Source organism: Mobula hypostoma, chromosome 5 (assembly GCF_963921235.1).
Source record: "Mobula hypostoma chromosome 5, sMobHyp1.1, whole genome shotgun sequence".
NCBI lineage: Eukaryota > Metazoa > Chordata > Chondrichthyes > Myliobatiformes > Myliobatidae > Mobula > Mobula hypostoma.
The window spans coordinates 185816574-185830938 of NC_086101.1; the positions used below are offsets into that span (position 1 = coordinate 185816574).

General features: G+C 41.2%; 1 protein-coding gene across 3 annotated transcripts in view; it reads right to left on the bottom strand.

Moving 5' to 3' along the window:
* Window positions 1-14365, bottom strand: part of clcn3 (chloride channel 3) — a 237530-nt gene that overhangs the window by 50146 nt on the left and 173019 nt on the right. For all 3 annotated transcript variants that reach the window (XM_063049499.1, XM_063049496.1, XM_063049498.1), the window contains 2 exons: window positions 12001-12081; window positions 6374-6919 (listed from right to left, as the gene is read on the bottom strand). In XM_063049499.1, the coding sequence (XP_062905569.1) occupies window positions 6374-6919; window positions 12001-12081 (627 nt within the window). The remainder of the gene's footprint in view (window positions 1-6373; window positions 6920-12000; window positions 12082-14365) is intronic.

A 14365-nucleotide genomic window follows, 5' to 3' on the forward strand; every position in this document is an offset into this window, starting at 1 on the left:
AAAAAGGACTAAATGAGATACTCGAGGAGCATTAGAAATGCAAGAGAACACTTAAAAAGGAAATCAGGAGGGCTGAAAGACATGAGGTTGCTCTAGCATACATGGTGAAGGAGAATTCTACTGAATTCTACAGATATTTTAAGAGCAAAAGGATTGCAAGGGACAAAATTGGTCCTTTGGAAGATCAGAATGGTAATCCATGTGTGGAGCCAAAAGAAATACTAGTGATCTTAAATAAACTTATTGCATTTCTATTTACTTGGGAGACTGACGCAGTGTCTATAGAAGTGAGGCAAAGAAGCATTAGCTTCACGGACTCTATTAAGATTACAGAGAAGGAGGTGTTTGCTACCTTGAGGCAAATTAGGGTGGATAAATCCCCAGTGCCTGACAAGGTGTCTCCTCGGATCCTGTGGAGAAACAAGTGCAAAAATTGCCGGGGCCCTAGTAGAGATATTTAAACCATTCTTAGTGACAGGTGAGGTACTGGAGGATTCAAGAATGAGTAATGTTGTTCTGGTGTTTATGAAAGGCTCTAAGAATAAACCAGGAAATTATAGGCCAGTGAGCCTGACATCATTAGTGACAAAGTTCTTGGAAGGCATTCAATGAGACCAGATATTTGTGTACTTGGATAGATAGAGACTGATTAGGGATAGTCAGCATGGCTTCATGCATGATAGGTTGTGTCTAACCAATCTTACAGCGTTTTTTGAGGAACTTACCGAGAAAATTGATGAAGGCAAGGCAGCATTTACACGGACTCCAGCAAGGCATTTGACAAGGTCTCACAAGAGAGGTTCGTCAACAAGGTTCAGTTTCTTAGCATTCAAGATAAGGTAGCAAATTGGATTAGACGTTGGCTTTGCAGGAGAAGCCAGTGAGTGGTAGCAGATGACTGCCTCCCTGACAGGAGGCCTGTGACTAGTGGAGTGCCCCAGAGACTGGTGCTGTATCTGTTGTTGTTTGTCATCTGTATCAACAATCTAGATGATAATGTGGTTAACTGGAACAACAAATTTGCAGATGGCACCAAGACTGGGGGTGTAGTGGATAGCGAGAAAGACTATCAAAGTTTGCAGTGGGATCTGCACCAGCTGGAAAAATAGGCTGAAAAATGGAGGATGGAATTTAATGCAGACACATATGAAGTGTGCACTTTGGGAGGACCAACCAAGGTAGGTCTTACACTGTGAGAGGTAGAGTACGAAGGAACACTGTAGAACAAAGGGATCTGGGTAACAGGTCCATGATTAATTGAAAAAGACATCACAGCTAGATAGGAACATAAAGAAAGCATTTGGCATTTTGGCCTCCATAGATCAAAGTATTGAGAACAGGAGGGGATTTTATGTTGAAGTTGTAAAACATGCTGTGGAGGCTAGTTTTGGCCACCAACCAACAGGAAATATGTAAATACGATTGAAAGAGTAAGAGAAAATTTACAAGGATATTGCCAGAACTGGAGGACCTGAGTTATATGGAAAGATTTAATAATTTAGAGCTTTATTCCCTAGAATGTATTAGGTAAAGGGGAGATTTGATAGAGGTATACAAAATTATGAAGGGTGTAGACAGAGTAAATGAAAGCAGGCTTTTGCCACTGAGGTTGAGTGAGACTACAACTGGAGGTCATGGGTTAAAGATGAAAAGTAAAATGTTTAAGGGGAACACGAGAGGAAACGTCTTCACTCAGAGGGTGGTGAGAGTTTTGAACGCGCTGCCAGCACAAGGGGTGGATATGATTGTGATTTCAACACTAAGAGAAATGTGGATAGGTACTTGGATAGGAGGCATATGGCGGGCTATGGTCCAGGTGAGTGTCAATGGGACTAGTGTCTGGGTGAGTGGTTCAGCACAGACTAAATGGACCAAAGTTTTCTATGACTCAACAACTCTGGCTAAAGAAATTCCTCCTCATCTCTGTTCTAAAGGGACACCCTTCTTTTCTAAGGCTGTGCTCCCTGGTCCTAGACTCTTCCACTATTGGAAACATACTTTCCACATCCACTCTTTCTAGGCCTTTCAATATTTGAGAGTTTCAGTGAGATACCCCCACCCCCATTCTTCTAAAGTCCAGCACATACAGGCCTAGAGCCACCAAGCACTGCCTATACATTAACCTTTTCATTCCCTATCCTCAAAGTCACTACAGCTCACACCCTCCTGTGGTTTTTAAAGCACATTTAAAATTCCTCCCTTACCTCCGGGAAAAAAAACAACCAGCAGGTGTTCAACACTTTCAACATATTAGCAGATGAAAATGGCCCTCAAAAACTGTTGATTATTTTTCATGGACAAACACAGTGGGCCAGAGTTAAAGATGCTCTTTTATTTCTGGTGACCAGTCCCTTTGAAACAGGGAAGAATGAAAAGTATTCAGCTTGAAGTTGCAGAGTGACTCCTGACCTGTGTCTTGTAGGGAACAGGTAGGGAAGCACAAGGCAACAGTCTTGTCGGAACGGGCAGAGAGGAGCATGAAGCATGATACTTCACAGTAGAAGAGAGCAAATAGAGGAGCGCAAGGCGCGAGGATTCGGAGAAGAGAGTGAGTAAACAGGAGATCTTGGAGCAGATGAGAGCTGGTAGAGGAATGTGAGGCATGAGACTTAGAGGCAGAAAAGAAATTGGAAAATTTGGTCACAGGCACCTGCTCAGTCTACATTTAAAAAAAACTCATATAATTAAGCAAATTAATTAAACAAACATCAACTTTGCCTCCAACATCTACCTTGTCCTTAAATTCACTTGGTCCATTTCTGACATCTCTCCCTCCTTTCTCAATTTCTGTCTTCACCTCTGGAGACCAACTTGAATAAACCTACCGATTCCCAATGCTATCTTGCCTATGCCTCTTCCCACCTTGTCTCCTGTAAAAATGCTATTCCCATTTCTCAGTTCCTCTGTCTCCACCACATCTGTTCTCAGGTTGAGGCTTTCCTTTCCAGGACATCAGAAATGTACTCCATCTTCAAAAGGGATGGTCTTCCTTCCCCTACCATTGATGCTGCCCTCACCTGCATCTCCTCCATTTCCCAGACATCCATGCTCACCCCATCTTCCCGTTGTCTTATCAGTGACAGAGTTCTTCTCGCTCCTATGTATCATCCTATGAACCTCCGCATCCACATCATTCCTACCACCAAACACATCTTTACAACACCCCCACCCCACTCTCTGAATTTTGTAAGGATCACTCCCTCTGTGATTCCCTTGTCCATTCATACCTCCCCACTAGTCCTCCCAGCACTTATCCCTGCAAGTGGACAAAGTGCTTAACCTCCTCCCTCATCTCTACTCAGGAACCCAAACAGTCCTTCTAGGTGAGGCAACAATTCACCTGCAAATCTGCTGGGGTCACCTACTGTATCCGGTGGTCCTGATGTGGCCTCAGCTACACTGGTGAGACCCAACATAAATTGGGGTGGGGGGGGGGAGTTGCTTCATCAAGTACCTCCACTCCATCTGCCAAAAGTAGAACTTTCCAGTGTTCCAACATTTAATTCCGATTATCATTCCGACATGTCAGTCCATGGCCTCCTCTTGTGCCACAATGATGCCACCCTCAAGGTGAAATAGCAACACTTTATATTCTGTCTTGGTAGCCTCCAAGCTGATGGCACGAATATCCATTTCTCCTTCCAGTAAAAAATAATTCCCTCCTCCTCCCTCTTGTTCTATTCCCCACTCTGGTCTCTTAACTCCTCTCACCTGCATCTCACCTCCCCCTGATGTCCCTCCTCCTTCCCCTTCTCCTCTGGTCCACTCTCCTTTCTTATCAGATTCCTTCATCTCTAGCCTTTTACCTTTTCAACCCACCTGGCTTTACCTATTACCTTCTAGCTATTCTTCTTCCCCTCCCTCCACCTTTTTATTCTTGCGTCGTCCTCCTTCCTCTCTAGACCTAAAGAAGGGTCTTGGCCTGAATCCTCAACTGTTTATGTTTATTTCCATGGATGCTAATTTAAGACCATAAGACAGAATTAGCCCATCTGGTCCATTAAATCTGCTCCGCCATTCAATCATGGCTGATCTTTTTTTTCTTCCTTCTCAACCCCAGTTCCCGGTTTTCTCCCCATAACCTTTGATGGTCCAATCAAGAACCTATTATTCTCTGCCTTAAATACACCCAACAACTTGACCTCTACACTGCATGTGGCAACAAATTCCACAAATTCACCACCCTTTGGCTAAAGAAATTTCTCCACATCTGTTTTGGAAGGGTGCCCCTCTATCCCGAGGCTGTATCCTCTTGTCCTAGACTCTACCACCATGGGAAACATTCTTTCCACGTTTACTCTGTCTAGACCTTTCAACATTCGAAAGGTTACAATGAGATCCCCCCTCATCCTTCTGAATTCCAGTGAGTACAGACCCAGAGCCATCAGACGTTCCTCGTATGATTATGCTTTCATTCCTGGAATCATCCTTGTGAACCTCCTCTGGACCCTCTTCAATACCAGCACATACTTTCTAAGATGAGGGCCCAAAACTGTTCACTATACTCAAGGTGAGGCCTCACCAGTGCTTTATAAAGCCTCAGCATCACATCCTTCCTCTTGTACTCTAGACCTCTTGAAATGAATGCTAACATGGCATTTGCCTTCATCACCATTGACTCAACCTGCAAGTTAACTTTTAGGGTGTTCTGCACAAGGACTCCCAAGTGCATCACAGAATTTTGGATCTTTTCCCCCGTTTAGGAAATAGTCCGCACATTTATTTCTATTACCAAAGTGCATGACCATGCATTTTCCAACATTGTATTTCATTTGCCACTTTCTTGTCCATTCTCCTAATCTAAGTCCTTCTGCATCCTACTCATTTCCTCAACACTACTTGTCCCTCCACCAATCTTCATATCATCTGCAAACTTGGCAACAAAGCCAAGTTTGGATTCCATTATCTAAATCATTTATATACAGCATAAAAAGAAATGGTCATAACACTGACCCCTGCAGAACACCACCAGTCACTGGCAGCCAACCAGAAAAGGATCCTTTTATTCCCACTCACTACCTCCTACCAATCCAGCCAATACTCTAACCATGTTAGTAACTTTCCAGTAATACCATGGGCTCTTAATTTGGTAAGCAGCCTCATGTGTGGCACCTTGTCAAAGGCCTTCTGAAAGTCCAAATATACAACATCCACTGCATCCCCTTTATCTATCCTACTTGTAATCTCCTCACAGAATTCCAACAGGTTCATCAGGCAGGATTTCCCCTGAAGGAAACCATGCTGACTTTGTACTACCTTGTCCTGTGTCACCAAGTACTCCATCACCTCATCCTTAACAACCGACTCTAACATCTTCCTAACCACTGAGGTCAGGCTAACTGGTCTATAATTTCCTTTCTGCTGCCTTCCTCCTTTCTTAAAAAATGGAGTGATATTTGCAATTTTCCAGTCCTCTGGCACCATGCCATAGTCCAATGATTTTTGAAAGATCATTTCTAATGCCACAATCTCTAACCCTAGAGTGCAGTTCATCTGGTCCGCGTGACTTATGTACCTTTAGGTCTTTCAGTTTTTTGAGCACCTTCTCTCTTCTAATAGTAACTGCACCCACTTCTCTTCCTTCACGCACTACAACATCAGGCATATTGTTAGTGTCTTCCACAGTGAAGACTGATGCAAGATACTCATTTAGTTCATCAGCCACCTCCTTGTCCCCTGTTATTATTTCTCCTGCCTCATTTTCTAGCGGTCCTATATCCACTCTCATTTCTCTTCTATTTTTAACATATATGAAAAAACTTGTATCCACTTTGATAGTATTTGCTAGCTTGCTTTCATATTTCATCTTTTCCCCTCTAATGATTTTTTTTAGTTGCTCTCTGTAGGTTTTTAAAAACTTCCCAATCCTCTATTTTTCCACTAATTTTTTGCTTCGTTATATACTTTGTATGTTATGTTGTATATTCAACTTTTCCCTATAACTCTCGTGCTCATATGCCAGCAACATCCTTGTAAACTTTCTCTGCAATCTTTCAAGCTTATTAATAACCTTCCTGAAGGTAGGTGTCCGGAACAACACGCAATACTCTAAATTCAGCCCCACCAACATCTCACCACTCTTTTACCTCAGTTCTATACCCTATGTCTGTCTCCAAAGTAAATACAGGTGCAAAAATTCCACTAAGAATGACTCATCACATCCAGCTTCATGCATAAATAATCATACCGATTGTCACGTGGACCAATTCTGCCCTTTATTATCGATTTGGTCTTAATATACTTCTGGAAACTTTAGGGATTCTCTTTCACCTTGTCTGCTTGAGCAACCTCTTTTAGCCCTCCTGATTTCTCTCTCAAGTCTCCTGTGAATATCTGAACATTGTATCTAATTTGAAAATAAAACATTTGTTACCTTAATTCCAAATGTGAAAATGGTCATAATAATTTTGAATATTAGTGCCAGTGCCAGTTTCCCAATGGCATCATAAACTCCTTGACCGGCAGGTCGATCAGGGATGTCATCCAACAGCTTACTGACGTTTGCATCAGTCTGGTAATCACAAAGTGGTGAAGATTCTAGAGGCCCACAGTCCGTGAAAAGCTCTTTAATCAACTCACTAGTGTTCTTCCTTGTGTACTGATTAGGAAAGGCGACCACAGCAGTGATGACGGTCACTGTAATGACTTCGAGGACAGGAAACTTCCCAAACTTTGTGGTCTTCCGGCGTCTGCACCATGCAATATTAGCACGGATGAAGAAGGCTCCCCAGAGTCCGCCGAATACACCCAGGAGGATAAAAGGAATCAATTCAAATAAGTACCAAGGAGTGTGATACTCCACGTAAAAGAGGACCAGACGGCTGTTTCCAAATGGATTAATGGAACGCAAGATAAAGGCTGCCACTAATGCAGCAAAAAACGATCTCCAGAGGGTTTTCAAGGGAAAATAGTAGCTAACCTGGAAGAAAAGGATTTTATTTCAAACAGTGTATAAAAAGAAAAACATATTCATCTTTCAAAAGTTTTTCTAATACAAAATTTACATACAGTACACTCGTCAAGAGAAACTGGCCAACCCACTTCAGAATTGATAATAAAGTGGCAAATAGAGGTATTCAAATGCCTTTCAATGCAAATAAATGTACAGTGGATTCCAGTTAACTAGCCATCTGTTAATCAGGGTAGCCGCTTATTTGAGACATTCTTAAAGAACAAAAACTAATCAAGAAAATAGCCAGGGTTCCCTTTATTTGGGAAACTGTGCCGCTTAATTAGGACAAGAGACTGTTGCCAAGCAGTTTCTAACTAGCGCCAGTCATGTGCACGTCGTGTGGCTGTTAGACACTACACCCTGCTTAGAGTGGGTAGTTTGTAAAGGCTATCACTCATACATGCGTGTTCAGAAACAGTGATTTATGTCAGCTGGCGAGTAATAAGCAGCAAGACAATTCAGAACTCTCTGTTTTTCTCACTCTGGTTAAGCATTCAGGCTTTAGATGCCAGAACCAGCTGGGAGTGAAAATGAAATGATTTCACTCCTTCAGCAAATTAGGAACTATGAAGAATTTGAAGGTATTAACAGTCATCTTGTATGTTATAATGAAAATGAGGATTTGGAGGATGTGATTGTCAAAAGCATTGTATGAAGGCAGTCCACTGTCAGCTCTAAGTGTATGCACTGACTTTGTTCATTTACAGTCAATCAAAAGAATTGGATTCATTCCTCCGTCAATAACTATGAGGAACTAATACTCAGTTTTATAGTACTGTAGTAGCTTCAGTAGTGTTCTACTTTGCCTGTACTTCATTTAAATACATATGTAAATTGTTACTCAGTTAAACAGTAGTTTGTTTTTTCTATACCTTTTTACCTATTTCCATGGAATTTCAGCTAACTGGGGCTGCTGCTCAATTGGGCCAAAATGTACCTGTCCTGACCTATCCCAATTAACCAGAATCCACTGTATTTGTCTGGAAACGAATACTTGGCAGGACATAAATGTTCGTTTGCTGATTTTTAATGAGATAAGACAAACTAATCTCAAGAAAATTAAGGACAGAAAATGATCAGTTTCCCCATCAAACATATGAACCATTTGTCTTTCCTTGCCAATAGTTTTCCATGGTTCTTTAAAAATAGCTGACAGTGGCGGGGGTGGGGGGGGGCGGGTAAGTAGCAATAAGCTCCCACTATCTATTAAATGCTCCCAAAGGCCTGTATCTCAAATAACCTCTGACAAACAAGTCCAGTAGAACCATTTCCATTGACAGGAGAAGGGGCAAAGGCGGGTTTCTGGTGCCTTAAAGCTAGTCACTTTGGGCAAATGGTGCTCACCAGGTGTTGTTGGCAGCTCATCTGGAAAGAAAACTCTGATCTTAAACCTGCATTGCCTTGCAGCTATACTCACTCATAGGGAAGACTTTGGGAATAAACCCGAGGAAATATCTGGAGCTGGGATCTCCAAGGCTAACTGGCAACTCCTGTGATGCTGCAGGTGCCCAACTGTATCGGCCTCTGCCATTCCTTTGGATTTATCAGCTGTGTGGAGGGGGGGAGCCTGCTCCATAGTCAGTAGCTTGTTCTCCATTTCATACTGCCCTGGCCTGCATATCATGCAGACAGATTGGTCACAATATCCATGATTGACCCTGACCAACAGAGGCAATCAGACATTTTTCTGTATATTTAATTAGTTTGTAATGAAGATATCTATGGACAGGCTAAAACTTATTGGCCTTCCCTGATAGACCTCGGAAAGGCAGCGGTGAGCCACTCAGTACACTGCTGAGTGCTCTGTTAACAAAGGAGTTCTTAGATTTAGACCATGCAGCAATGCAGCTACAATGGCACATTTCAAAAGGAAGACAGTGCGTGCCCTGAAGTGGTTCCACTGAGCTCAAGACGTTGTGGCACCAGTAATAGCATAGGAAGGTGCTTCTGGATTAGTCTGAGTGAGGAACTGGTACATTTTACAAGCGGCCTAACTACAGCTAGCAACTACCAGTCATGGAGGGAATGAATGTTTAGAGCACTGCTGGGCTACCAATCAACCATGCGGCTTTGTTCTGGGTGGTTTTGAACTTGAGTGTTTTTGAAATCATTCTGAGATATGTCATGCTCTTTACTTGCCTCCTGTGGAAAGGCTTCGAAGGTCAAGAGGTAAGTCACTCATCATACATACATATACAGACTGGTGGGGGACTCCATGATGGTGATCTTATTGAATGTCAAAGAAAAAAGTGGTCAGACTACCTTTTATAGTGCTCTTAAACTTCCCACTTTATCAGTCGACACTTGAATGATGCCTTGTTATTGCTGCCTGCAGATATACGTAACTACTTCATTTGGTGAACAATTGCAAATGTAATTAAATACCATGCAATCAGCTCCATCTCTGATGGAACAAAAGTCACTGATGAAGTAAGTAAAGAGGGATAGGCCAAGGACACTCCCCAGAGGAACGCCTGCAGTGAAGTGCTGGGGCTGAGGTGACTCACATCCATGAACCATAACCACCTTCCTCTGTGCTGGGTATGACTGCAGTCACTGAATTATTTCCTCATCGACTTATTTGATTCTGCACTCAGTCACATGCCAAGTGTAGTCACTCTCACCTGGACTTTGCTTTTTCTGTCCACATTTAGACTAAGGTTGTGATGACGTCTGGAACACAATGTTCCTGGCAAAAATGAAAAATGTTTCCTCAAAAAAGTTCCCAGGGCTTTTGTTTTATTCTGGTTGCCCTCCTAGTATCTGTTCTGTTTCTGTTTTTTTCTTCTTCTTTTCACATATTACATTGGATCGCAGAAGTAGATGGGTGGGCATTTAACCCTTCTGCTTCTGAGATCCATTCAATGAGAAGATAGATGATTTGTGAGCAAGCTTCAAACATCTCCTTTTATCTCATGACTCTCAACCTGATTAACTAAAACAATCTTAATGATTAGCCCAAGCATCAACTGCTTGTGCAAAAGTGAATCAAACTTTCAGCATCCGTTACAAGTTCAAGCATTCCTCAACTTGAAAGGCTTGGAGCTAAGTTGTAAACTATGATCCACTAGTGGAAGACTCAGCCACCAGTAGAAAAAAAGTCATCTCATCTCTTCTTTCAATTGTCATCTTCGATTAGATTGCTGTCCTTGGCACCTGTTGGAAACCACTATTTTTAATAACCCTTTTTATAAGATTTGTATGTTTTAACAAACATGTATTTTTCACCATATGTGGTGGTTCTTGCCTAATCACTGGCAGCTAAACTAACGGTTTATCACCGTTCTCATTGGTTAAGTATTAGCACATTACCCATGTGATTTAACTGTTTTAACTGTGCAGTCTTTTAGCTAATTTATTCCTACCTAAGGAATTTTCCTCATCGTATTATAAATGTGATGGATTTTCAGAGGCTTCTTTTCTATCTTTTGTTTTCGCATCCATTCATCTCCCAGCATCATTTCTCAGCTCTTTGTATGTTTGTTTGTACTTTAAAATAAACCGAAATCTTAGAATCAGGACTACTCATCATAATTGACTCCCAGAAGAACCCTAAGGATCAGAAAATAAACAGAGATCCAACACAACTAAGAATGGTCTGAGGAAATGTATGCTGCACTCTTTCTCAAGACCAATATATATTTACAGAAGTGTTTCTTATATAAAAGCGTATCCAAACGTAAATCGAAAATTGTAGAGCCACAAATGAACTTCATCACCACATTGTATTTCATTATACATAAGGCCTGCATTTCATTGGCCTTTTTGATCTTTTCCTATGGTCGTCCATCACATTTTAATGACCTATGCACATTAACTCTTTAGAGCTCCAACAGATCTAGCTTTACACTATTTAGAACCCATACTGATCTCTCCTTTTTACAACCTTATCTGATGGCCTGGTATTTAATTACTTTGAAATCTATTTTCCATAGTTTTTCTCAGCCATCCAATCTCTTAAAATGCTATAATTTAATTCTTCCCTCTATCAGGCTTTTTGTCCAACCCATCAAGGTTGTCTACATGCACAGCTGAGGTCTTAAGACGGATTCCAATGCAACACTGTGAATCACATCCGGCCATTATCACAACTGCCTTCTGCTGCTTGTATAATTTCCTAACCAGGTTAGTAATTTGCTTTCAATTCAATGACCCTCAGAGTGAGCCTCTAAGGAGAGGCCTTCCTGATTATATCAAGCAAGTCCATTAAAAAAAACCATCAAAAGACATTAGCCAGTCTACTTCTATAGTCACCAACTCCAAATCATCCTTTTTTAGGCTTATGAGGTACAACCTACCCCTCATATATGCATGCTGGCTCTCTTTATTCAGCAGAAAACTTTCATGGTGTTTAGTCTATCTTAATTATGGGTTCTATTTTCTAGCTTTAGATGTTACATTAACTAGAATCCAATCCTTGTCTTCTCTTTCCTATATTTCATAAATAATAGTAATATGTATTGTTCTTATTGTGGGTTATCTGTAATATTTTCACTTCACTCCATTAAAAACATTCTTTACATTCACTTCTCTTCAATGTAATTTTATTAATTACAGTTAATCTAGTGTTTTTTTTCAATCCCTGGCCTTCATTTTAGATTTGTTTGTATGTTGTGACCAGTGCACATCAATGGCAGGGAAGGCTTGGCGGCTTACTCCTGCTCCTATTTTCCTGTGTTTTTGAGTTCAGGACACAAAGAGTCTTCTTCCATTACAAACACTGATGCAAAGGCTAAGACAATAAGACTGCGACAAAGCTTATGCTCTGAACAACCCTTCGTTCACATGTGCAGATGGTGTGAAGGTTGAGCACACATTGGAAAGTGTGTGAATGCACTGCCTGAAATTGTTATGTTTGTAAAGGTTGCACCCCTAACCATGCCAGTAGTCAAGGAAATGGTATTTCCTTCCACATTTCAGAAATTAGACAGCAACTCTGCTTCCCAAGAGCAAGACAAGGTGAAACTGCATTACAGCTGCTTACATTTACTACTGCAATATGCCTGAAGCAGATTGGAACTGATAAGTGAAGAGCAAATATTCATTACCTCTTCCAAGCTAAAAAGGACACCACCAATCGGAGCACCAAAAGCGACAGAGACACCCGCGGCTGATGCCGCAGACAAAACCTATGAGAAGAAATGACAGTTTGTAAGCATATGTGATTTATGAAGAATTTTTTTAATAACATTAAAACAGTTAGGCCAAGTTCAAAAGGAAACAATTTATTTGGCATACTTGTTTCTCACTTGGCAGTGAAATATTACCAAGTTAAGGTCATCTACAGCTTTTTCTATTGACAAAATTATACATAAAGTTATGGAGAAAAACAAGGAAAATCTTCATTTTAATTAATTAATATTTCAGTAAATGATTTGGTTTACAGAACAAAAAACAAAGCTGCTTCAGCAAGCAAGAATAATCTTAGTACAATATTACAAAAGCAAAATGTGGCAGCACTGGGAATCAGAGAAAAAAAGAAAATGCTGGAAGTTCAAGTTTAATTATCATTCAGCCATACACATGAGTACATCCAAAGGAAACAGTGTTCCTCCAGAGCCAAGGTGCAAAACACAGCACCAACAGTCACACGTACTGCACATGACAGCAGAATAATAATATATCCCAAGTGCCTGTGCTCTGGCCTGTAGATTGATGGTGCATGGAATGCTGTTCTGGAAGCACACTTCTGCGAGAACAAAGTAGCATTTCCTATCACTCCCTACTGCAGCAGTAGATGAACACAATCCAGCTTGTCTTCTACACTGGAGGGCAGCATCGACAGGAGAAGCCAATCCCCAACCTCACACAGATTTCAGCACGTCCACAGAGCCCTCTGTTCTCTCCCATACCACCTCCAGCGTCTCCTTTCCTGGGTGGTGGCAATATGCGGCCCAGTGGCAGGAGGCAACAATCAAGACAACACAGCTTCCCCCCCCACCCCCCCCCTCAGTCTCATCAATGAACCAGTGAACTGGACATGCAGTATTCAACGTTACCAACGTCCAACAGGGCCTTGCAATCACAATAAAAATGCCCAAGACAATCAACAAGCCCAGCTCCATCACTATCCAGCAGCTCGCTAGTGGGGTAAACCTGCAGTACTTTATGCTCTTAATATCCAGAGATAGTAAAAAAAGACCTAAAGAACGAACAATTACACCATTGGTTGGACCTAGAGAGGCCGCAGAGTCTGTGTGCACTGCCATCTTACCAGAAACCAGTAAGATCAGACAGCATCTGTGAAGGAGGGCTAATGTCAATGGTCACATTAGATCCTCTGTTTTTCTACCCAGATTTTAGATAATATTTTATGTTTTCATTCAAAAACTTTAATTAAGTAGAGTCAGAGGAAGTACACCCCCAGGTTCAAGAAAATAATTTACCCTACAACCATCAGGCTCCTGAACCAGTGTGGATAAATTCACCTTAACACTATACTGATTCCACAACCTATAGACCCATGTTCAATGACTCAACAACTCATGTTCTTGGTATTATATATTTACTTGTTATAGTTATTACTTGCTATTTTGTATTTATCCTAGACTTGGTGCTGTCCACTGGTGGAGCAGGAGGTCAGATGAACTCTAGCACTTTTCTCACTTCTTTGGTGCAGTACACACGCACTGAATGTCAAGAGCAAGCAGTTTTTCATGGAATTACTGTCCAGCAAGTAGCACATTTAAACCATTTACTTGTGACTATTTTGTTGCTCCATCCTGAGAAAAAGATTTCATTTTTGTACCTAATGTCCTTCTATATGTTCCCAATTACTGAGGAATAAGCACCACTGAAGACGCCAACAAATACAATGTCCTAAACAATAACTCACAATGCCAATAAAACAACTTGAATTTACATAGTGTTTTTGACTACAAAACTATCCCTTGGAGAAATGAAAGCTCACATATGAAATTTCATGGATGAAAGAAAAATGGAGGGTCATGTGGGAGGGAAAAGCTAGATGTGAAAGAACCTTATTGAACTTGGATAAAGAAGTACAGAACAGAGAGGAAATGAGATAAGTTTGTAAATGAAAAGAAACTGGTGAAGCTGCAAATGGTGGAAACAGGAACAAATATTTTGCTGTGTAGTCTACAACAATGTGAACATTGAATTTTCCCATTGCAGTTAAACCTTCTCTCCGATGGGATCTTTCTCCCGTTCCACTTTCTCTCTCTTTCTGACCCTCTTCCATTCCTCTCATTTTTGTCTTCGACCTATTGGTTCCATCCTCCTTACTACACTTTCATTTTCAGCCTCTTAACCCATCCACATCTGGTTCTGGTTCCATCTGACATTCATCTCTGCACTAATGGTTACCATCAACAACTCTCTATCAGATTCCATCAGGCCTTTGTGATACTGCTCATCTCCTTCCAGCAATTGTCTCCAGCCTTCATATTTCCC